Genomic DNA, 24818 nt, shown 5'->3' with positions numbered 1-24818 from the left:
ACTCAGGAATTCTGGGAGTTGAAGTCCATGAGTCATAAAAGAGCCGAGGTTGCCTACCCCTGCATAGCTGACTCAGGAATTCTGGGAGTTGAAGTCCATGAGTCATAAAAGAGCCGAGGTTGCCTACCCCTGCATAGCTGACTCAGGAATTCTGGGAGTTGACATCCATGAGTCATAAAAGAGCCGAGGTTGCCTACCCCTGCATAGCTGGCTCAGGAATTCTGGGAGTTGAAGTCCATGAGTCATAAAAGAACCGAGGTTGCCTACCCCTGCATAGCTGACTCAGGAATTCTGGGAGTTGAAGTCCATGAGTCATAAAAGAGCCGAGGTTGCCTACCCCTGCATAGCTGGCTCAGGAATTCTGGGAGTTGAAATCCATGAGTCATAAAAGAGCCGAGGTTGCCTACCCCTGCATAGCTGACTCAGGAATTCTGGGAGTTGAAGTCCATGAGTCATAAAAGAGCCGAGGTTGCCTACCCCTGCATAGCAGACTCAGGAATTCTGGGAGTTGAAGTCCATGAGTCATAAAAGAGCCGAGGTTGCCTACCCCTGCATAGCTGACTCAGGAATTCTGGGAGTTGAAGTCCATGAGTCATAAAAGAGCCGAGGTTGCCTACCCCTGCCCTAGACCATTTCAGATAAACGTTTCTCCAGCCTCTTCTCGAAAGCCTCCAGTGATGGAAGCACCTAGAGTTTTGACTTACAGCCATTCATTTAGCGACCAGTCCAAGTTACGGCACTGGGGAAAATGAGTTACGACCGTTTTTCACACTTACGACCACTTTGCGGCATCAAAACTCACTTGGCGACTGGCTCAGACTTACGACGGTCCCGCACTCCTGTGATCCCTTTTGGGGACCTTCTGACAACTGTTTTAGCATTCCCCCCAGGGTCACGTGACCAAATTTCAGACACCTGGCAACTGACTCATATTTATGACGGTCGCAGTGAAGATCCCCTTTTGCGACCTTCTGATAAGCAAAGTCAATGGGGGAATCCTGATACGCTGAATGACTGTGTGACTAAGCAACTGCAGTGATTCGCTTTGTGTCATATACGGTATGTGGCTATATGCATAATTCTGTATTTATTTATTTTTGTCATATTTATGGAGTTTATATGGGAGGTGGTGGTGACCCTTTTGAGAGCTGTACACCACGAAATTTCATTTTAATGTATGCCGATTAGTGTACATTCAGGGCGACAATAAAGTTATTATTTTAGATGAGATGAGATAACCTTTATTGTCACACATTAAAAATGAAATTTAGTCAATTGCTCTCAAAAGTGTACACATAACAAACATTTAAAACATACTCTATACAACTACAGACCTACACCCTTACACGTAAATAACATATAAATATTAATCACTTTTTAAATAAATATTAATATTTATAAATATTAAAATATTATTAGTCGTAAAATGGGACCAAGCTCATCGGTTTCCTGTAGCAACGGAGAATTGGGGCAGGGATTGTGGCCGTAACTCAAGGACCATCCATACCAAACAAAAAAAACAACAAAAATAAAACGAAAGCAAAACCAGTCACCATTAGAAGCGGGTTTGAGAAAAGCCAGCATAAAGCATTTTTATTGCAGTAATAAAACTCTATACGTTCACATGATGATGAGGAGGAGGAGGAGGATGGCGGGTGGGGGAAAGAAGGTGGTGGTGGCGATTCTCTTACCAAAAGTCACGACGGTGGGGAGGGGGCAAAGGCAAAGGGGAGGGGGGCGGGGAAGGCGACCGCCGAAAGAAGGGATGGCACAGACGACCAGCATCAGTTTTCTATAGAGAACTTCACGGGCGTTTTGGCGTGGGTGGGTGGGTGGGGAGGGGGAGTTGATGTCCCCCCCTCTCCTCACTTTACAGCAAACAGCAGAAGTTGAATTTCGCTCATCGCGGGACTGCTCCAAGTTCCAAAAAAAAAAAAAAAAAGGAAATGAAATTCTGGCAAAATCGAATTAAAAGCCCACGGACACCGGCTCGGTGCGGGAAAGAGAGAGAGGGAAGAGCCACAGAAAGCGAGTTTGGGGGACGGAGGGGGGGCATTCTCGGATATCTACGAGGGCTGATGGGGAGGGGGACCCCCCTCCCTCTAAAGCCCCTCCAACAGGGGATTGGCAGGGATCTCCAGCAGCCAACAGATTCCAACACGATCCTTCCAAAACGCACTCCAAGAGGCATGAGATACCGACTCAAAAGCCTGAATCGCAGTGCAACTCAAGGCTACACGCACCCCAAAACCCTCAACTAAATAAGATTATTTTTATTTATTTTATTTTAATTCCATTTATATCCCGCCCTTCTCCGAAGACTCAGGGCGGCTTACAAGCTTAGCAGTAGCCTTCATTCTATGTAAAGAGCCTGGTTGCCCCCCCCCCCTTAACTGCCTTCCCACACCACCCCACCCCCCACACACAAACACAAAAAATAGTTGTTTAATGGCACAGAGCAGGAGGGGGGGTTTCCTCAAACACGGCTGCTTTAAGAGTCATCGGACTTCTCAGCCAGCATTGCTGGCTGAGGAATTCTGGGAGTCGAAGTCCACGCAGTCTTGAAAGTGGCCGTGTTTGTGGACCCCACTCCCCCCAAAAAACCACTGGCACTGAGTTCAAAAATGTCAAAGGAGAATGGGGGGGGGGGGTGAAACCAGGAAGCGAAATCGGAAGCGGGACCGAGCGGCTCAGAAACATTCAGACCGGGGTGGAGGGTGACACCGAGAGAGCGGTGGGTAGCCGGGAAAGCTCCATTCAAAGGGGTGTGCGTTCATCTCCAAGCAAAGACCTCTGGGGTTCTCCGTGGGTGCCGAAACCTGCGGAGACAAAAATAAGAGCCCGGGCGTTGGAGGCGGCCCTGCGGAGCGGGCCTGGGAGACGGTGGTGAGCTCACCCGGGCACGCGGTGCCCCCCCCCGGGTTGCCACGACAGATTAGCGGCGGGAAGAGGATCGGCCTCCCAAAGTCCTGGGAGGGGGTCTGACGAAATGCGTTTCTTGGGGGGTGGGCGGGGGATGTAGGCCACGATTTAATGTTCTCTGTGCTGGGTGGTTTTCTAACAGACGTCTCATGAGCCAGCTAGGGAATGCTGTCAGTGGGAGGAGGAGGAGGAGGAGGAGGAGGAGGAGGAGGAGGAGGAGGAGGAGGAGGAGGAGGAGGAGGAGAACTGTGGGGTCCTTGATGCTCTCTGAGCTGGGTGGTTTTCTTGCAGACGTTTCATGACCCAACTAGGGAACATCATCAGTGCTAGAAGGCAATTAAAAGCCTAATCAAGGGGAACACCACAAACGCTCCCACTAACAGGGCAGGCCGCTAGTATATACACAGTGAGCAACCCCCCACTCTCTTCTAGCACAGGATCTAGCTGGGTCCTGACTGAAGAGAGAAGCAGCCTGGAATTAAGGAGACACTTCCTGGCAGTGAGGACTATTAAGCAGTGGAACAGCTTGCCACCAGAAATCGTAGGCGCTCCATGACTGATGGTTTTTAAGAAGAGACACTAGACATTCACCTGTCTGAGATGGCATAGGTTCTCCTGCTTGAGCAGGGGGCTGGTCTAGAAGACCTCCAAGGCCCCTTCCAGCTCTATTTCTATTTCTATTATTTCTACTATTTCTACATTCTATTCTACATTCTCTATTCTATTCTGTTCTGCTCTATTCTATATTTCTATTCTATTCTATTCTATTCTATATTTCTATTCTATTCTATATTTCTATTCTATATTTCTATTCTATATTTCTATTCTATTCTATATTTCTATTCTATATTTCTATTCTATTCTATTCTATATTTCTATTCTATTATATTCTATATTTCTATTCTATTCTATTCTATTCTATTCTATTCTATTCTATTCTATTCTATTGTTATTCTTTTCTATTCTTTTCTATTCTATTCTATTCTATTCCTATTCCTATTCTATTCTATTCTATTCCTATTCTATTCTATTCTATTGTTATTCTATTCTATTCTATTCTATTCTATTCTATATTTCTATTCTATTCTATTCTATTCTATTCTATTCCTATTCTATTCTATTCTATTCTATTCTATATTTCTATTCTATTCTATTCTATTCTATTCTATTCCTATTCTATTCTATATTTCTATTCTATTCTATTCTATTCTATTCTATTCTATATTTCTATTCTATTCTATTCTATTCTATTCTATTCTATTCTATTCTATTCCATTCCATTCCATTCTATTCCTATTCTATTCTATTCTATTCTATTCTATTCTATTCTATTCCTATTCCTATTCTATTCTATTCTATTCTATTCCATTCTATTCTATTCCTATTCTATTCCTATTCTATTCTATTCTATTCTATTCTATATTTCTATTCTATTCTATTCTATTCTATTCTATTCTATTCTATTCCTATTCTATTCTATATTTCTATTCTATTCTATTCTATTCTATTCTATTCTATTCTATTCTATTCTATTCTATATTTCTATTCTATTCTATTCTATTCTATTCTATTCTATTCTATTCCATTCCATTCCATTCCATTCCATTCCATTCCATTCCATTCCATTCCATTCTATTCTATTCTATTCTATTCTATTCTATTCTATTCTATTCTATTCCTATTCTATTCTATTCTATTCTATTCTATTCTATTCTATTCTATTCTATTCTATTCTATTCTATTCCATTCTATTCTATTCTATTTGCCCGCAGGCCGGACACATCACGAGGAAACCGCGCCCACCCCATTGCCGGCAAAGGGGGAAAAGTTCCAATACGTCACGTCTGTTCTCTTCTCTTCTCTTCTAAAACGCAAACACCAGAAGCTCAGATGAGAGCACCAAGGACCTGAGAATCTTCCTCTCCCCCGCCTTCCTCCTTCTCGAGCCCCCCCCTCTAGCACTGATGACGTTCCTCAGTGGGGTCGCGAAACGTCGGCAAGAAAGCCCCCAAGCTCAGAGGTCACCCAGGACATCACACGCACACACCCAGTTCAACCCTGAGCTGCAAATTTTCTCCTCTCTCGGGACCCCTCGCTCTATCAAGCTGACAGACCCCCCCCCCAAAGCCCTCCCCAAAGGGCCTCCTTCTTGCCCCAATCAGCGCCCCACACAACCCCCAAACCGTGCCCTATTTGGCAAGGGCCAACCCGGACTCTTGCGGGACGATCACCTACCCCAGAGCAGGGAAGTGGGAGGGCGAGGGGAGGGGGAGGCGCCCCCGTTTGTCATTCCAACTTTAGGAGCTCCACGTCAAAAATTAGGGTGGCGTTGGGTGGGATGATGCCAGGGTGACCGGTCGCCCCGTAAGCGTAATCTGGAGAGATTATCATCTTGGCTCTCTGCCCGACGCTCATCTGCAAAAGAGAAGAGGGGGTGGGAGGGTGGGAAGCGGCTCTGGGTTCGAGCGGAAAATGCAGAGTCCAAGCAGGAAGGGAGCGCGTGGGGAGCGGGGGGGGGGAAGGAAAGAGAGAAACCCAGGAGGGGTGGGGACTGCAACTCCCAGAATTCCCTCTGCCAGCCAGCTTGTTTTGAGCCTGTTTTCTTGCAGACGTTTCATGACCCAGCTGGGTAACATCATCAGTGCTAGAAGGGAGTGGGGTTTGCAGGGGGGAGGAGGACGACTGTGGGGTCCCTGATGCTCTCTGAGCTTGGTTCTTTTCTTGCAGACGTTTCATGACCCTGCTAGGTAACATCATCAGTGCTAGACGGGAGTGGGGTTCGTGGAGAGGAGGAGGAGGAGGAGGAGGAGGAGGACTATTGGGTCCTTGGGGCTCTCTGAGCTGGGTGGTTTTCTTGCAGACGTTTCATGACCCAAACTAGCTAACATCATCAGTGCTAGAAGGGAGTGGAGTTTGCAAAGAGGAGGAGGAGGAGGAGGAGGAGGAGGAGGAGGAGGAAGAGGAGGAGGAGGAGGAGGAGGAGGAGGAGGAGGAGGAAGAGGAGAACTGTGGGGTCCCTGGCGCTCTCTGAGCTTGGTTCTTTTCTTGCAGACATTTCATGACCCACCTGGGTAACATCATCCACAAGGAGAGTTTGCTCTCTGTTTATATTCAAGTGGCTAGCCCTGTCCGTATCAGTGGGAGTCTTCTTAGTAACTCCCTTCATTACGCTTTGGATTCCCTTCTTCTGATGATGCTATCTAGCTGGGCCAAGAACCATCCCCAAGAAAACAACCACAGAGCAAATTGTCCACCAGGGCTCTTCAAACTTGGCCCTTTGATGAGTTGTGGACTTCAACTCCCAGAATTCTTCAGCCAGCATGCCCGGCTGAGGAATTCTGGGAGTAGAAGTCCACAAGTCATCAAAGGGCCAAGTCTGAAGGCCCCTGATGGAAGGCAACTTGGTGGAAGTAGAACGGCTAAGCAGAGGTATGTTGAAGGAAGGGTCTTCAACCTTGCCCGCCTCACGACTTGTGGACTTCCAGAGTTCCTCAGGAAGGCATGCCTGGCTGAGGAATTCTGGGAGTTGAAGTCCACAAGTCATCAAAGGGCCAAGTTGGAAGAGCCCTGGTGGCAACACCTTTCACCAAACAAGAACAAAGAGATGGGGAGGTCATTTGTCTGCTGTGGCCCCCACCGGGGCACCACATCCTGGTGAATTAGCTGCCCCTTCCAAGCCTCCTCCCATGCTGGCTGGGGAATTCTGGGAGTTGAAGTCCACAAGTCATAAAAGGGCCAAGCTTGAAGACCCCTGCCACAGACAGTCCAGAGAAGACCCACCCTCAAACCAAAGTACCAAGTCTACTGAGAAACCCACCCACCCCATCCTCCAGGCTCATGATGGATTGCGCCATTTGTTTAGTGACCATTCACTGGTCATAAGTTGAGGACTATCTGCAGTGAGGACAGGAGTGGCCGCTGTGATGGGGCCCTTCCCTCTCATGGTCGGTCCCCATCCCACCTGGCCCCGCCCTACCTGGGCGACGCCTTCTTCCCAGCCGCGGATGACCTCCTGTTTGCCCATCACAAACTTGAACGGCTTGCCCCTGTCGCGAGACGAGTCAAACTTCTTCCCGTCTTCCAGCATGCCTGCGGGGAGGAAAACCAACCTTGGATCCTTCCTGCCGCAAAGAGGAAGCGGACCGCAGCGGCACAAAGGAGAGGAGCTGGTGGAGAATTTGGGAGACGGGACTTGGAAGACCACGAGAGCCTGAAACCTTTTCAAGGACATTGTTAACAGGTGCTGATTTGAAGCAGACGGTTCCTGTAAAAAAAGTGAACTTCTTTATGTGGACTACACTAAGACGTTGGGGGTTTGGCTGGGAAAATGACGGTTTCATTCTATGATCTGGTGTTTGGGGAACCTCAGAGTGAGTTTTGCTTCCACGTTAGCATGCAGTGTATTCAACAAACAGGGACAGCCTCGGGGGGGGAGGGAAAGCACCTTTGGGCTAACGGTGACCTGGATGACTGTTTTTTGGTGACCGTTTTTTGGAGACGGAACGAATCTGGAGTTTTGTCTGGATTCTAGAAGCCGGAGGTTGACAGATATCCTAGCAAAGCTTATATGGGTCATCCTAGACTTGAGATCACAATTAAGGCCAGAATTTCCGTTGCTAAGCAAGGCGGTTCTTAAGCAAGTCGTGTCCGATTTTATGAACCTATCGGCCACCGTCGCTAAGCGAATCACGGCATTCGTTAAGTGAATCCCGCTTTCCCTACTTGACTTTGCTGGTTGGAAGCGGCTTAGGAAGGTCGCAAATGGGAGGCCAACTGACCTCGGGACGCTGCAACCGTCATACATGCAAGGCAGTTTGCCAAGTCCCCCCCAATTCTGGCCATGTGACTACGGGAGCCATAAGTGTGAGGACTAGTCATAAGATGCTTTCTCCGGTCCTATTGTAACTTCCAAAGATGAATGGTTGCAAATTGAGGATCCCCCCTGTAATTCTGAGTGCTCAATTCTTAAGGGAGCAAATCTAATAAATAAATGAATAAATGCAGAGGCCTGGTTGCCCCCAATACAGGTAATCCTCAACTTACAACACTTCATTTAGTGACGGTTCAGACTTACAAGAGATTTGGGGGGGGGAAGATTTATGACCTTTTTCACACTTACGACCATGGCGGCATCCCTAGGGTGACGTAATCCAAAATTCGGACAGTTAGCAACTGCTTCATATTTATGATGGTCGCAACATCTGGGGGGGTGCATCACGTGATCCCCTTTTGTGAACTCCCGACGAGCAAAGTCCATGGGGGAGGAGCCAGCTTCGCTTAACGACCGTGTTGCTAACTGAACAACAGTGATTCCCTTAAAAACCGTGGCGAGAAAAGCCGCAGGGACAAAACTCGCTTAGCAAATCGCTCGCTCCAATCATGGTCGTTAAGTCGAGGACTACCTTAGAAATGTTCAATTCCCCAGAATTCCGTAACTAGCACAGAGGAATTCTGGGAGCTGTAGTCCAGCTAACTTAACACTGTCAAAGTTGGAAAATACTGGTTTTAAAAGCTCCAGGCTGTTGGGAGGGGAGCAACCAGCTCTGACGCACACTCTTGTGCATACACACAAACACACACACACACATGGACGGATTCCCTGGCTAGGGAAGAATTAAAACCTTGGTCTTTCCAGTGTTATTCCTACAATTTTACTGTCTTTTGACCCTATTTTGGGAATTGAAGTCCACAAGTCTTAAATGTTGCCAGGCACAAGGTCTCCGGGCTTAAGCAGAGGGTTGGACTAGAAGACCTCCAAGGTCCCTCCCACCCGTTTATTCTATTACTATTTTAGCTCAGCCAAGTCACAAAATCCCCTATGGGGCTGGTCCTGCCATCTCCTGATTCTTGCCTGCAAATAATTTCCAGAAAGGCCCCGTATCTAAATTCATCCTTCCTATTGTCCTAGTTCTCAGAAATGTGGAACAAAACACGGGGGGGGGAAGGGAAACTGCAACAGAGACTTTTTCAAAAAAAAAAAAATTCAGTATGATATCTGTTTTTTGCCTTTTCTCTTGGAAGACTTTTCGCTTCTCATCCCAGAAGCTTCTTCCGCTTCTGGCTGGATGGTGGGGAAGGGAAAGATTCAGCCAGAGCGGAGGAAGCTTCTTCAGATGAGAAGCCAAAGGTCTTCAGAGAAAAACAAAGGTCGTCCAGTTGCCTCCTGGGAAAAAAAAAGCACATTTTGGGACAAGCCCTGGCCTGGAGGGCCGAGAAGCTCCATAGATTTTTTTTTTCCGGCCGATTGGATCAATTTTACACCAGCTCCATAATAATAATAATAATAATAATAATAATAATAATAATAATAATAATAATAATAATAATAATAATAATAATAATAATAATAATAATATAAAGTTGGAAGGGACCTTGGAGGTCATCTAGTCCAACCCCCTGCTCAGGCAGGAAACCCTATACCATTTCAGACAAACGGCTGTCCAGTCTCCTCTTAAAAACTTCCAGTGTTGGAGCATTCACAGCTTCTGGAGTCAGGTTGTTCCACTGGTTAATTGTTCTCACTGTCAGGAAGTTTCTCCTTAGTTCTGGGTTGCTTCTCTCCTTGGCTAGTTTCCATCCGTTGCTTCTTCTCCTGCTTTCAGGGGCTTTGGAGAATAGCTTGACTTCCTCTTCTTTGGGGCAGCCCCTGAGATATTGGAACACTGCTATCATGTCACCCCTCACCCTTCTCTTCATTAAACTACACATACCCAATACCCAATACCCTTCCTAAGCAGCGCTCAGCTGGGTCCTGCATTTACACGCAAAAATAAAGAACGAAAAAGTAGCCCTTGGCTTTCGACCCCAGTGGAGCCCGAAATTTAGGTTGCTAAGCGAGACGGCCGTTCAATGAGTTTCGCCCCCGTTTTACTGCCTTTCTTGCCAGAACTATTAAGCGAATCACCGCAAGTTGTTAAAAGTCAGCGACACGCTTCTTCAGCGAATCTTGTCTTTTCAAAAGGTCGCAAAAGGGGATCGGGTGAGCCCTGGGGACACCGCAGCGGTCATAGCTATATGAGTCAGTCGCCAAGCGTCTGCATTTTGATCGCATGGGCATGCGGTGACGGTCGTAAGTGTGAAACGGTCGTTAAAGTCGCTTTTTTTCAGTGCCATTGTAACTTTGAACAGTCACTAAACGAACTGTTGTAAAGTTTAGGACAAGGGTCTTCTAACTTGGCCCTTTTAAGACTGCTGGACTTCAACTCCCAGAATTCCTCAGCCAGGCTGAGGAATTCTGGGAGCTGAAGTCCACCAGTCATATAAGGGCCAAGTTGGACGACCCCTGGTTTAGGCCTACGTACCTGTATTACATTCTTTATGAAGGGAAAAAAGCAGAAATGTTCTACATGTAATGATAATTAGCTATCTTCCAGCTGCGGAGGCACAAAGCAGCCCACAAAAATCTGTAGCCCTCGATCTATTCTTTTTTTCCAAGAATGTTCCTTCAAGATTTCCTCAAAATACTCATACCTGCCTTATATATTCTACAGAACAGAGGTCTTCAAACTTGGCCCTTTGATGACTTGTGGACTTCAACTCCCAGGATTCCTCAGCCAGGCACAAAAATAGAAATAGAATAGAGTAGAATAGAATGTAGAGTTTGGAATTGCCGGAAGAAACATCAACAACCTAAGATATGCAGATGATACCACTCTAATAGCAGAAAGTAAAGAAGAACTAAAGAGCCTCTTGTTGCGGGTGAAGAAGGAGAGTGCAAAACTTGGGTTGAAACTAAACATTAAGAAAACCAAGATCATGGCATCCGGCCCTCTCAATTCCTGGCAAATAGATGGGGAAGAAATGGAGGTAGTGACAGATTTTATTTTCCTGGGCTCCAAGATCACCGCAGATGGGGACTGCAGCCAAGAAATTAAAAGACGCTTGCTCCTGGGGAGGAAAGCCATGGCAAATCTAGACAGCACACTAAAAAGCAGAGACGTCACCCTGTCAACAAAAGTGCGTATAGTCAAGGCTATGGTCTTCCCAGTTGCAATGTATGGTAGTGAAAGTTGGACCATAAGAAAGGCTGAGCGCCAAAGAATTGAGGCCTTTGAACTGTGGTGCTGGAGAAGACTCCTGCGAGTCCCTTGGACTGCAAGGCGATCAAACCGGTCAGTCCTAGAGGAGATCAACCCTGACTGCTGAAACTCAAATACTTTGGCCACCTCATGAGAAGGAAGGACTCACTGGAGAAGAGCCTCATGCTGGGAAAGATGGAGGGCAATAGAAGAAGGGGACGACAGAGAATGAGGTGGCTGGATGGAGTCACTGAAGCAGGAGGCGTGAGCTTAAATGGACTCCAGAAGATGGTAGAGGACAGGAAGGCCTGGAGGAACATTGTCCATAGGGTTGCGATGGGTCGGACACGACTTCGCAGCTAACAACAACAACAAGAATGTAGAGTAAGAATAGAATTAGAATCAGAATTAGGGAATAGGATAGGATAGGATAGGATAGGATAGGATAGGATAGGATAGGATAGGATAGGATAGGATGGGATGGGATGGGATGGGATGGGATGGGATGGGATGGGATGATAGGATAGAAGCTGGAAGGGACCCTGGAGGTCTTCTAGTCCAGCCCCCTGCTCAAGCAGGAGAACTTATACCATCTCAGACAGGTGACTGCCCAGTCTCTTCTTAAAAACCTCCAGTTATGGAGCACCCATGATTTCTGGTGGCAGGCTGTTCCACTGGTTAATTGTCCTCCCTGTCAGGAAGTTTCTCCTGAATTCCAGGTTGCTTCTCTCTTTGATCAGTTTCCAACCATTGTTTCCCATCCTTCCCTCTGGTGCTTTGGTGAATAACGTGACCTCCCCCCCTTCCTCTTCTTTGTAGCAGCCCCTCAGATACTGGAATCCTGCCATCTTGTCTCCCCTATTTCCTCTTTTCAACTCTGTATATACTTATCTAATGCAAATATTATGCATTAGATTTATTTATTATACTTATTTATTTCTATTTATTTATTTCTATTATACTTATATAACTATCATGCTTTGTTTTTTTTTCTAATCTTCCTTCTTTTGCATAAATGAGTTCCATGTAACGTATTATTTATACTGATCACTCTGCTCATTGCTGGTGAGTACAATCAGGTCTTTGATCCACTGAGTAAATGGCCCATAGGCGTATTTTTCCATAGCTGCAATATACTCTTTTGCCCATAGCACAGGTAGTCCTTGACTTACAACCAATCAGAATAGAGATGCAAGGGACCTTGGAGGTCTTCTAGTCCAGCCCCCTGCTCAAGCAGGAGTTTCCTGTATCATTTCAGACAAATGCATGTCCAGTCTCTTCTTAAAAACCTCCAGTGATGGGGTAACTAAAACTTCTGGTGGCAAGCTGTTCCACTGGTTGATTGTCCTCAATGTCAGGAAGTTTCTCCTTAGTTCCAGGTTGCTTCTCTCCTTGATCAGTTTCCAACCATTGTTTCTCGTCCTTCCCTCTGGTGAACAAAGTGACCCCCTCCTCTTCTTTGTGGCAGCCCCTCAGATACGGGAACGCTGCTATCATGTCGCCCCTGTTTCTTCTTTTCTTTAGACCAGCCAAACCCAAGTCCCGCAGCCGCTCTTCGTATGTTTTGGTCTCCAGGCCTTGGATCATCTTAGTTGCTCTTCTTTGAACTTTTTCCAAGGGCTCAACGTCTTTTTTGTAGTATGGTGAGACACGCTCTTGGCTGTTCTCCGGAAAGCCACTTAATGCTTTTTTTCACCCCACAAAGCTGCTTTAAAGGATTTGGAAAAAGAAGAGACTTAATTGCCGTGCCCGGAAGCTTTTTCCTCTCAAATTGAAAAAAAATTAAAAAATTAAAAAATTTAAAAAACTGAATTACTGCCCTTAATCAACATTCTGCTTCCAACTCTCTCTAAAAAAGCACCGATAAAAGAATTAGTCAGCCTGTTCGTCATTCAAATCTCTTTGGCGCCCACGCTGGCACCAAAGAACCACACTCACAACTGGGCAAGAGGGAGGAATAGAGGCAGAGGGAACACTCAGAACCTCGTTTAGAACATACACACAACCCTCTTGCAAAGCCCTTGAGAACAAGGATCCTGAATGCTGATTAACTGGGGATTAGGGTTGGGGGCTAAACCATTATGAGGAAGAATGGAGAGAACTGAGTTTGGCTGGTCTAGTGAAAAGGAGGACTAGGGGTGACCTGATAGCCTTCCAACCTCTGAGGGGCTGTTACATGGGAAGAGGGGACCAACCTATTCTCCATAGAGTAGAACAAGGGGTCTTCAAACCTGGCCCTTTTATGACTGGTGGACTTCAACTCCCAGAATTCCTGAGCCAGCGTAGGGGAACTATGGCCCCTTCGTGACTGGTGGACTTCAACTCCCAGAATTCCTGAGCCAGCATGGGGGAACTATGGCCCCTTCGCGACTGGTGGACTTCAACTCCCAGAATTCCCGAGCCAGCATGGGGGAACTATGGCCCCCTCATGACTGGTGGACTTCAACTCCCAGAATTCCCGAGCCAGCATGGGGGAACTATGGCCCCTTCGTGACTGGTGGACTTCAACTCCCAGAATTCCCGAGCCAGCATGGGGGAACTATGGCCCCTTCGTGACTGGTGGACTTCAACTCCCAGAATTCCCGAGCCAGCATGGGGGAACTATGGCCCCTTCGTGACTGGTGGACTTCAACTCCCAGAATTCCCGAGCCAGCATGGGGGAACTATGGCCCCTTCGTGACTGGTGGACTTCAACTCCCAGAATTCCTGAGCCAGCATGGGGGAACTATGGCCCCTTCGTGACTGGTGGACTTCAACTCCCAGAATTCCTGAGCCAGCATGGCTCAGCTTGGAAAGTGTTGTGATTCAGGGTCAGCCTGTGGGTTCGGCAGTTGGGTCGGACGACTCAGAGGAGAAGGAGGAGGGGGTGTTGAAGAGCCTGCTGAGAATAATATTGAGGCTCCACAGAGCCCTCAGCCAGGCCCCTCCCACCTGGTCACGACGGAGACCCAGCTGTGTGAGCCTGACAGCGTGGATGAAGATGACCCACAGCTGGCCCTGTTCAAGGATGCCAGACGCAGGAGGCAGTCAATCAGGAGTAAACAGAGGAAGGCAATGGGGCACCTCGGAAGGAGGCAGAGAGAAGCCACGCCCTGAACTGTATAAAAGGGGAATGCGTGGGAGGGCTGGTTTGCTGAAGGCAACCGCTTGAATAGCTCCTGTTTCATGGTTGGTGTCTTGTTTTGCTCTGTTTTATGTTAATAAATTTGGCAGGCTTAATTCCAGCCTCTTGCCGTTTGTAAAGGGGTTGTCCCTGCCTTTTCTGCAGGGCCGGTAGCAGGCTGGTACAGAACAGAAACCTCTCCCTTTCCCCTCAGCATGGCTGGCTCAAGAATTCTGGGAGTTAAAGTCCACGAGTCATAAAAGAGCCAAGGTTGCCTGCCCCTAGCCTAGGATATTTATTTCTCTGTATTCCGCCTCATTTTTACAAATAACTTAAGGTGCCAAACATATCGGACACACCTTTCCTCCTTTTCCCTCACAACAGCAACCCTGCAAGGTGGGTTGGGCTGAGAGTGAGTCACCAACTGGCTTTCATGCCTAAGGCGGGACTAGAAGTCACCATCTCCTGGGGATTGGCCCAAATTCACCCAACTGCCTTTCATGCCTAAGGCAGAATTAGAACTCATCGTCTCCTGTTGATTGGCCCAGTCACCCAGCTGGCTTTCATCCCTAAGGCAGATGAAAGAACTCACAGTCTCTTGGTGATTAGCCTAAAGTCACTCAGGCGCTTTCATGCCTAAGGCGGGACTAGAACTCCCAGCCTCCTAGTTTCTAGCCTGCTGCCTTAGCCCCTAGCCCAGGGGTAGGCAACCTTGGCTCTTTTATGACTCGTGGACTTCAACTCCCAGAATTCCTCAGCCAGTGTGCCTGGCTGAAGAATTCTGGGAGTTGATGTCCACAAGTCGTAAAAGGGCCAAGTTTGAAGACCCCTGCTCTAGAACTAGCCCAGGGGTAGGAACCTTGGCTCTTTTATGACTCGTGGACTTCAACTCCCAGAATTCCTGAGCCAGCCATGCTGAGGAGAAAGGGAGAGGTTTCCAAGCTGAGCCATGCTGGCTCAGGAATTCTGGGAGTTGAAGTCCCCAAGTCATGAAGGGACCAGTTTCCCCATGCTGGCTCAGGAATTCTGGGAGTTGAAGTCCACGAGTCATGAAGGGTCCATAGTTCCCCCATTCTGGCTGAGGAATTCTGGGAGTTGAAGTCCACGAGTCATGAAGGGTCCATAGTTCCCCCATTCTGGCTGAGGAATTCTGGGAGTTGAAGTCCACAAGTCATGAAGGGGCCACAGTTCCCTCATGCTTGCTCAGGAATTCTGGGAATTGAAGTCCACAAGCCACGAGGGAGGCCATAGTTCCCCCATGCTGGCTCAGGAATTCTGGGAGTTGAAGTCCACAAGCCACGAGGGAGGCCATAGTTCCCCCATGCTGGCTCAGGAATTCTGGGAGTTGAAGTCCACAAGCCACGAGGGAGGCCATAGTTCCGCCATGCTGGCTCAGGAATTCTGGGTGTTGAAGTCCAGGAGTCATAAAAGAGCCAAGGTTGCCTACCCCTGTCCTAAGGCAATTCTCTTGCCCCACATAAAACACCCCAGGCCGGGGGAAAGCAAGCAAAACCAATCAAACAAAGAGGTCAAAGGTGCCCCTCTAATTGTGGGGGCTGACCCTCTTCTTTCTCCCCCCACCTTGGCCCTCTGCCAGCCCCCCTCCCCCTTTGTTCTTCCTGCCAGCCCAGAAGCAGCGGCTCACTTCCTTTCCCCACCCAAGGACAGCAGGGAAGGAAAGCGAAACAGATGGGCGGGAGGGGGGGAGGAGGCGAGGGAAGGGGGGGTGGAAGAGAGAAGCAAAGAAGAGCTGGGGGAGCATTGTGTTGGAAGGGGGGGGCAACCGAGGGTATTTAAATCCCTTGCAGGGGGCTACTATTTTCGGGAGGAGAAAACAGATGTGTTCCCCATTCACGGACACACAAGGGGAGGGTTGAAGGCCTCGGGGACATTCAGGGCAGGCACTCCCCCCGCCCAAAAAAAATCCATCTTAAGCACCCCAATCTGCTGTGGGGATCCTGCCCTTTCGAACATCTTGCTCACTACACCGCGACCCCCCCCCCGGGAGATCTGCTCCCAGCCCCAAGGGCCTGTAAATCTGGCTCTGCCAGATGGCTTGGGACCCCAATGGGGGAATTTCCCACCGGAGGGGGTCCAAGGACCAAAAGCGGACCCCATCTCCCCCTCCCCCGCATAGCCTCTCTTCTCTCTCCCCATGTTTTTACCGTAATTTTAATCATGATTTGTATTTTTACTGCAGAATAAAATATATCTATATTTACATATATATAACATACATACATACATACATACACACACACAGATATACATACATACATACATGTTTTCGTAGATTTTCACGGGTACAGTATGTAGGTCTTGGCGTATTCGGGTCTTTTCCCGTGTAAGATTGAGGGTGTCTTGGCTACGTTTCGACGAGGTCCCACTCCAGGGAAAAGACCCGAATATGCCAATACATACACATACATACATACATACATACACACACACACACACACACACACACACACACACATATATATATATATATAGAGAGAGAGAGAGGGGGGGATGGATGGATAGATAGATAGATATAGGGATGGATGGAAAGGGATAGAGATATAGAGATGGATGGAAAGAGATAGATAGATAGATAGATAGATAGATAGATAGATAGATAGATAGATAGACAGATAGATATAGATAGATATAGACAGACAGATAGATAGATAGATAGATAGATAGATAGATAGATAGATAGAGATAGATATAGACAAGAAGAGAAAAACAGAGACACAGATATATATTTGTATAGTTTTATTGCTCTTAATCCTGTAAGCTTCCCAGACCCGCGTTATGGCAAGATGGAGGGCAAGCAAATGTATTAAATAAAATTAAATAAATTTGGCAGCATGAAAGATTCCAGTTACAATACACAGGGGAGGATTATCCTCTTGGCATCTTCCCTGATGGGTGCTTGTTGTTGTTGTTGTTGTTGTTTTCATCCCTAGCAGGGGTCTCCAAACTTGATCAGGTTAAGCACGGCTAGCTGGGGAATTCTGGGAGCCGAAGTCCACAAGTCTTAAAGCGAGCAAGGTTGGAGATTTAAGGTAACCTTCCTGCCTCTGGCATTCCCACGGATCTAGGGATGCGGGGCAGGCTGACCTCTTCCTGGACCATCCCCAAGTTCTTCCTTATCTGGTGGGACAGACTGGACCGAGCTAGCTGGGTCCAACTTCCCTCAAACCTGACGGCCTTCAGTGGACGGTCTGACCACCCCCATCTTCTTCTTTCTGAATTAGTTCCCCACCTCCAAGAACTCTTAATTTCAAGTCCCAGCGAGCCGTCTCTGCTGTTCCCTGTTGCTTTTCTTCTTTTTTCTTCAGGCTGTTTGCCAGCTAGTTCTGGTGGGTGGAGAACCAGCAAAACAGAGATGGCTGTCTCCGTTTTGCTGCAGTTCACCCTAAGGGTTCTCAACGCAGCCACAAAATTAAACATTGTGTAATCTATTGAGTCAGAATAATTTAAAAAAAAAAATTACCAAAGGGAAAAATGTCTGGATAAGCCATCGCACCTGACTTTTTTTTAAAAAAAGAGAGATAAACAGCACTACAGGCCAGTCCTCCACTTACAACGATTCACTTAGTGACCGTTCAAAGTTACGACGGCAGTGGGGAAAGCGACCCATGACCGTTTTTCACACTTACGGCCTTTGCGGTCTCCCAAGGTCACGTGATCAGAACTCGGAGGCTTGGCAACTGGCATGTACTGATGACAGTTGAAACGTCCCAGGGTCACATGATCTCCTTTTGAGATTTTCTGACAAGGAAAATCAGCGAGGACACCAGATTCACTTAGCAGGTTGCTAACATATCAACGGCGGTGGCAACGAAAGGTCGTAAAACGGGGCAAAATTCACTTAACAAATGTCTCACTTAACAACAGAAATTGGGGCTCCGTCGTGGATTGGGGACAACCTGCATTTACAGGTCCTTCCTTTGCAGTGTCTTCCAAGCAGTTTTTTTTTCCCCCACCAACCTTGGCCACTTTAAGACCGTTGGACTTCAACTCCCAGAATTCCACAGCTATTCAAGTGGGCAGAGTTGAGCAATGGCATTTTCCATCTTTGAGCCTGACTGATGTTTCCCAATAGTCCCAAGTCCAAGCAGAAAACGGAATAAATATTTCATAGAGAATGGAATACTTTCTCCCTGCAGGAAGTTCAAAATTTACATCCGTGGGGGCATAGCAGGGGTCCTCAACCTTGGCAACTTTTAAGACCTTTGGACTTCAACTCCCAGAATTCCTCAGCCAGGGGGATTCTGGGACTTGAAGTCCACAAGTCTTAAAAGTTGCCAAGGTTGAGGACCCTGCCCTGGAGCATCAACCACCACAAAATCAGAAGAGCAAGACTCCCATATCCAACCTTCAAATCAGAACCACAGAATCCCAGGGAGCGAAGGGACCTTAAGAGGTCTTGCAGTCCAACCCCCGGCTCAAGGCAGGGATCCTTATTCCATTTACGACCGTTAGGATATTGGGATCTGTCAGGCTCTTTTCTCGATTCCAACCGCTGAGTCAACCAAGGAAGCTGCGAGGGGGCCACCGTAAAAATAAAAATCAAGAAAACCCAAAGAGATTGTCCACGCCTGCAATCTAAGGCTTAGAATTTTATGCCCCCCCCAAATCTCCTCACTTCTGACTCTGCGTATTGTGCATGCAGTCTTTCAATATTTGAGGGGGTGTGACGGAGAAGGGGAGGGGGCGTCAAGCCGAAGAAGCAATGCAGAAGTAAAGGATTCTTCCCCCAGATCATAAGTTTCTTGAAGGCCCCATTAAACTTCGACCTTCAAGGGTTGAACCTTTCGATCCTTAGGGTGCTGGAGGTCAAAACGTATGAGGAACGCAAGAGCCTTGGTGGCGCAGTGGGCTAATGCCTCCTTAAGTAACACCAGCTGCCTGCAATTAGTGCAGGTTCGAGTCCCACCAGGCTCAAGGTTGACTCAGCCTTCCATCCTTCCCAGGTAGGTAAAATGAGGACCCAGATTGTTGGGGGCAATTAAGCTGACTTTGTAATAATGCCGCTTGGGGTGTGTGTGAAAGCCCTAACAAGCAGGCATATACATAGAATGAAGGCTATTGCTAAGCACATTTGATTTGTGCTTAGATTGTAAGCCGCCCTGAGTCTTTGGAGAAGGGCGGGATATAAATGGGATTAAAATAAAAAAATAAAAAATAAAATAAAAAATTGGGTATGTCTAGTTTAATTTTTAAAAAAGGACTCGGGGGTGACACGATAGCAGCCTTCCAATATTTGAGGGGCTGCCCCAAAGAAGAGGGGGAGGGGGGGTCAAACCCATTCTCCGAAAGCACCCGAAGGCAGGACGAGAAGCAACGGATGGGAACTAATCAAGGAGAGAAGCAACCTGGAATTAAGGAGGAATTTCCCGACATGGAGAACAATTAATCAATAGAAGGATTTGCCTTCCGAGGTTGTGGGTGTGCTTCATCACTGGAGGCTTTTAAGAGGAGACTGGGCAGCCATTTGTCTGAAAGGGCATAGGGTCTCCTGCCTGAGCAGGGGGCTGGACTAGATGACCTCCAAGGTCCCTTCCTACTCTGTTACTCAGTGTTCGATGCTGCATATGTGGATTCGATGCTTAACATTAGAAAGTTAACCGCAAGCCTAGAAATTAAAAGGTCTTCTGGAATACGGGTTTGATCTCCACCGTCTCCGGGGGATGAGGACCATGACGTTTAGGAAAAACTGCTCCACTAGATATATTAACTGTCAATCCGACCAGGCCTTAAAAATCAACCAAGTGAAATTATTTGCCAAAGAAAGCAACAGGGGGAAAGTGTGCTTTTCGGCACCTTCATAGCCTCCGCGGAAACCAAGACAGATCATCCCAAGAAAGAAAAAAAAAAGGCAGACAAACAAGGCAGTGGAAAAATTCCTCTCCTACTGTTTATTTTACAGATTAAAAAAAAAAAAAGCTTCACGGAATTATTTATTTATTTATTTATTTAGTTATATTTATATACCGCCCTATTCCCTGAGGACTCAGGGCGGTTTACAGGGAATTAAAAATCCAAAATACAAAAATTAAGAACCAAATTAAAAAAATATTAAATTAACCCTGTAGTCAATTAAAAAGAACCCCAAATTAAAAATTCCTCCTCAGTCTGGGCCCGAGAGCTCGATAGTGGTTAATTTTTCCTGTATCAGGGAGATAAAACTTCCTAATCACCTGAGTGTCAAGGTTGCTATGGCAACGGGTGCCTTTTAACCAACATTTGCTCACTCTGGACAGTCTTGATGGGCAGCCTGGGGGGTTTAATAAATTAAAAGTAAATGAAAGGAGCCAAAATAAGATTCAGAGAGAGAGAGAGATCCTTTGCAACGGGGGATTTTCTATCAGCAAGACTAAACGACTACCGGGTTCAGAATCCTGCACGTAGGCGAATCCGAATCCCCGGGAAGAACCATTTTCAGGCGCAACCATTTCCGAGGCTGCAATTCTCCACACCTAGCCAAAACGGATCGGAGGGAGCTTATTGTAACCAGCAGAGAGAGAACATGTACCGAAGCAGCGCTTTAAAACAAAAAAAAAAAAAAAAAACTGGCAGAATGAATTACTAAGCAACACAAGGCTGTCAAGTATGCCTTTTGCACTAATAAAGGGTGGGAGACAAATGAAAATAAAAGAGGAATGTGAGGAAAAGGGATGATACAAACAAGCGGGGAGGGGGGGAAATGCAGTCACCACCAACTTGGCCTATTTTGCTAACTGAGAGAGTCAGGATTCTTCGCAGGCCAAGGTTGAAGTACTGATCAAGCCCTTTTTAAAAGCACAACGATTTGAATCAGGAATGTGGTTGGGGTTTTTTTTTCCCCCCGTCTTCTTCAGAATGCACATTCCAGCCCCAAAAGAGCACGACTACCAATGGAAAAAACCAAATCCACAGAACCCGGAACAGGGTACGAGAAAGGAGGGCCATTGAGAGAGCCACAGGGGAAGGGCAGTCAGTCCGTGCACGGCGCCCAAGGCACCCAGCGACTTGGCAAAGGTGGCAGGAAGGAAAAATTCGTCATTAAAGGAGGGAGGGGCTCAGGGGTTGGGGTGTGTATCTGGGGAGGGAGCTAGTGGGGAGTCCCTCCCTTGCCAGCCAAGGCAGCCGTGGGGCAAAAGGAGGGAAGGGCAAAGCAGGGGCACCCAGCCGAGGAAATGGGTGAAAGCCTGCCAGCCTGGAACGTGGCGAAGGTCCAGGAGTGCCACCCTCATCAAAAGGGTGCAAATGCTAGGTGCGTTTGCATGTGTGTGTGTGTGTTAGGGCAAAGATGCCAGAAGTTGGGGGGAGGGGAGAGCAAAATATCAGCAGGGTGTGTGTGTGTGTGTGTGTGTGTGTGTGTTGGGGAGTAAAGATGCCAGGAGAGGAAGGAGGGAGGGAGACAAGAAAATGCCATGTGCCTGTGTGAGTAAATGTGAAGATACCAGGTGTGTGTGTGTGTGTGTGTGTTTAGGTGTTGGGTGGCCAAGAAGCCAAGAGTGTGTGGGAGGGGGAGACAAAATGCCAGGAGAGAGTGTGAGTGAGTGTTGGAGGCAAGATGCCAGCAGCATGGGGGGGGGGGGGAGGAGGAGACACACAAAATGCCAGAAGCGTGTGTGAAGATGCCAAGAGTGTGCATGTGTGTGGTGTTGGGGGCCAAGGCCAAAAGTGCGGAGGGGGGGCCGGGGGAGGGAGAGAACCAAGATGCCAGAAGTGTTTGTGTGTGCTTGTAAGAGAGATGTCAGGAGTGTGTGTCTGTGTGTGTGTGTGTGGTGTTGTAAGGGGGGGGAGGAGGAACAAGGACAAAACGCCAGGAGTTTGTGTGTAGGTGCAGAGGCGCCAAGAGTGTGTCTCTGTGTGGGGTTGGGAGCCAAGAAGCCAGGAGTTTGTGTGTGTGTGTGTGTGTGTGTGTGTGTGAGAGAGAGAGAGAGAGAGAGAGAGAGAGAGAGAGAGAGAGATAAAGAGAGATAAAGAGAGAGATAAAGAGAGAGAGAGAAAGAGAGAGATAAAGAGAGAGAGAGAGAGATAAAGAGAGAGAAAGAGAGAGAGAAAGAGAGAGAGAAAGAGAGAGAGATAAAGAGAGAGAGAGAGAGAGAAAGAGAGAGAGAGAGAAAGAGAGAGAGAGAGAGAGAGAGAGAGAGAGAGAGAGAAAGAAGACACCCAAAGCATGTAGGTGTGTGGTGTTGGGGGTCTAAGATTTTCTACCTCTGTGTGTGTCTGTGTGTGTCTGTGTGTGTGTGTGTGTGTTTGTGCGTGCATGCGCTGGGGACCCAAGATGCCAGGACTGGGGGGCTGGGGGAGGGGGAAGAGGAGGCAACTCTCCAAGCAGGAGCAGCTGCCCCTTCCCAGGCTTTGCAGGGCCACCCCTGCGCCCCCCTGGCTGGGGATGATGGGAGAGGGGAGACCCCCACCAGCATGCCGGCAGCCAGGAGTGGTGGGTGGGAGATCTTGAGGGGAGGGGCGCCCGCAGGGCTCCCCTGGAGGAAGAAGAACCCCCGTAAGGGTGGCTGTAGGGGGCGCCTTTCAAGCCCCCCACCCCCTCCCTCTTTCTCCCCTCCCCCTCCCCCTTCCTCCCCACCCCCCACTCACCCGTGTAGTGCACCACGCAGGTCTGCCCGCGCTTCGGGAAGGTCCTCCCTGCCGGGGCGGCCGAAGGGGGAGAAAGGAAGAAGAAGAAGAAAGGCCGGTCAGTTTGGGGAGGGGGCTGAGAAGCCGTGGAGGGGGGGAGCCCAGCCCCCTCCCCTCGAACCCCGGGAAGGACGGGTCTGGGGTGCCGGGCCCGCCCTGGGCTCACCGTCCCCGGGGGCGATGGTCTCCATGTGGACGCCCATCTCGCGGCCCGCCGTCGAAATCCGCACCGCGAGGACGAGGCGAGGCGAGGCCGGCGAGCGGCACCGACAGAAAGCGGCAGGCGGGGAATGGAGGGAGGGAGGGGGGGCGGAGCCGCGCCTGCGCAAACGGCCCGCTGCGCCCCAACCCGCGGTCCGGCAGGCCGCGCGAGGGGCAGCCCTCGGCTCGGCGTCCAGGGGGCGGAGCCAAGGAAGGCCTGTGCCGGCGGCGCCATTTTGGGCGCCTGACGTAAAGCGGGCGGAGGACGGGTCCGCTACGCGCTTCTCCTCCGCCCCGGGTGGCGGTGGGGTTAGGGCAGGGGGGTCTTCAAACTCGGCCCTTTTATGACTCATGGACTTCAAATTCCAGAATTCCTCAGCCAGTGTGCCTGACTGAGGAATTCTGGGAGTTGAAGTCCATGAGTCATAACAGGGCCGAGTTTGAAGACCCCTGGGTTAGGGTTCTGCAGCCCGTCGTCCGTGTCCGGAGGGAGGGTCTTAGAAGCCGGCCCCCACGCGGACTCGCTTCAATCCCCGGCAGAGAGCCGAAGGGTCGGCCCCGCCCACCCGCTCCAACCTCGTTGGAAGCCTTTCCCGGGTTGTTAGGGTGCAGTAAACCTGAGCGGCCGATAGGTGGCGCGTGAAAAGTCACTCCGCGGGCCGTCACGTCGCTGAGGGGGTTTTTTTTGGTGTGGTTTTTTTTTTGGCAACCTGGTTGCTGCAGAATTGCCAAATTCCAATAAAAGGGACAATACGAACAGTTCTCAACTTATAACTTCGTTTACAGCAGGGGGGGGAGTCTTCAAACTTGGCCCTTTTATGGCTTGTGGACTTCGAGTCCCAGAATTCCTCAGCCAGTGTTGCCTGGCTGAGGAATTCTGGGAGTTGAAGTCCGCAAGTCCCAAAAGGGCCAAGTTTGAAGAACCCTGGTTTATAGAGAATTTTAATTTTAATTTTAATTGGGGTTTTTATTCTCTCAGGGACTATTATAATCTTTTTAATTGTTTTTAATTTTTGTATTTCTTGTTTTAATTCCCTGTAAAGTGCCGAGTCTTTCGGGAAAGGGCGGTATACAAATCCAATTAAATAAATAAATAAAATAGTGACTGTTCAAAGTTAACAATGGCTTATGACTTTTTTTTTTCCACTCGAGCGTTGCAGGCTCCTCAGGGTCACGCGATCAAAATTCAGATGTTTGGCAGCTGACTCCTCTTTGTGATGGTCGCAGTCTCCCGGGGTCACGCAATTCCTTTTTGCGACTTTCTGACAAGCCGAGTCAGTGGGGAAGCCTGATTTCCTTAACAACCAGGTTGCTGTCTTAACACCTGCAGTGATTCACTTAACAACCCTTGGCGAGAAATGGGGTGAAACTCACTTAACGAATGTCCTTGACTTATGGCCTCAGCTGAGCCCAGTTTCCGTTGCTAAGTGAGCATTGGTTCACGCTAAATGTTAGTTAAGTGAATTTTGCTCCACTCCCATGAAATCTTTTGCCACCGTCGTTAAATGAATCACTTCAGTTAAGTTAGTAACCCAGTGCTTAAGCGAATGTAGTTCCCCTCTCCCATTCACTTTGCATGTCATAAGGTCACAACGGGGTCACGTGACCCCAGGACACTGCAACCGTCATAAATACGAGTCAGTTGCCAAGCACCTGAATTTTGATCATGTTACCACGGGGAGGCTGCAAGGGTCGTTAAGTCTGAAAAACGGTCTTTTTCAGTGCAGTTGTAACTTTGAACGGCCACAAAATGAACTCTTGTAAGTCACAACAGTTGTACACTGTTCGTAAAAATAGGGATTTATCTTTATTTATCTGGTGTGTTTTCGCCAATGCAAGAGCTCTCTAAAACAGAGTTCTCAACTATGCCTACTTGAAGAGGGGTGGCCTTCAACTCCCAGAATTCCCCAGCCGCGGAATCGGAAGGCACCTTGGAGGTCATCTAGTCCAACCCC

At 48.3% G+C, this 24818-nt stretch overlaps 1 protein-coding gene across 1 annotated transcript; it reads right to left on the bottom strand.

The window, feature by feature from the left end:
• Positions 1-1551: 1551 nt before the first annotated feature.
• On the bottom strand, positions 1552-22957 carry FKBP1A (FKBP prolyl isomerase 1A). The gene is made up of 5 exons (XM_083361026.1): positions 22829-22957; positions 22624-22671; positions 6899-7011; positions 5158-5337; positions 1552-2819 (listed from the first exon to the last, which is right to left on the bottom strand). The coding sequence occupies exons 1-4, from the start codon at positions 22863-22865 to the stop codon at positions 5209-5211; spliced, it is 327 nt and encodes a 108-aa protein (XP_083217152.1). The 5' UTR covers positions 22866-22957; the 3' UTR covers positions 1552-2819; positions 5158-5208.
• Between the last annotated feature and the right edge of the window lie 1861 nt (positions 22958-24818).

This window comes from Vipera ursinii, assembly GCF_947247035.1.
Source record: "Vipera ursinii genome assembly, chromosome: 3".
Lineage (NCBI taxonomy): Eukaryota > Metazoa > Chordata > Lepidosauria > Squamata > Viperidae > Vipera > Vipera ursinii.
Note: the sequence above shows the minus strand (reverse complement) of the source record. Positions and strands in the feature narration are given on the sequence as shown.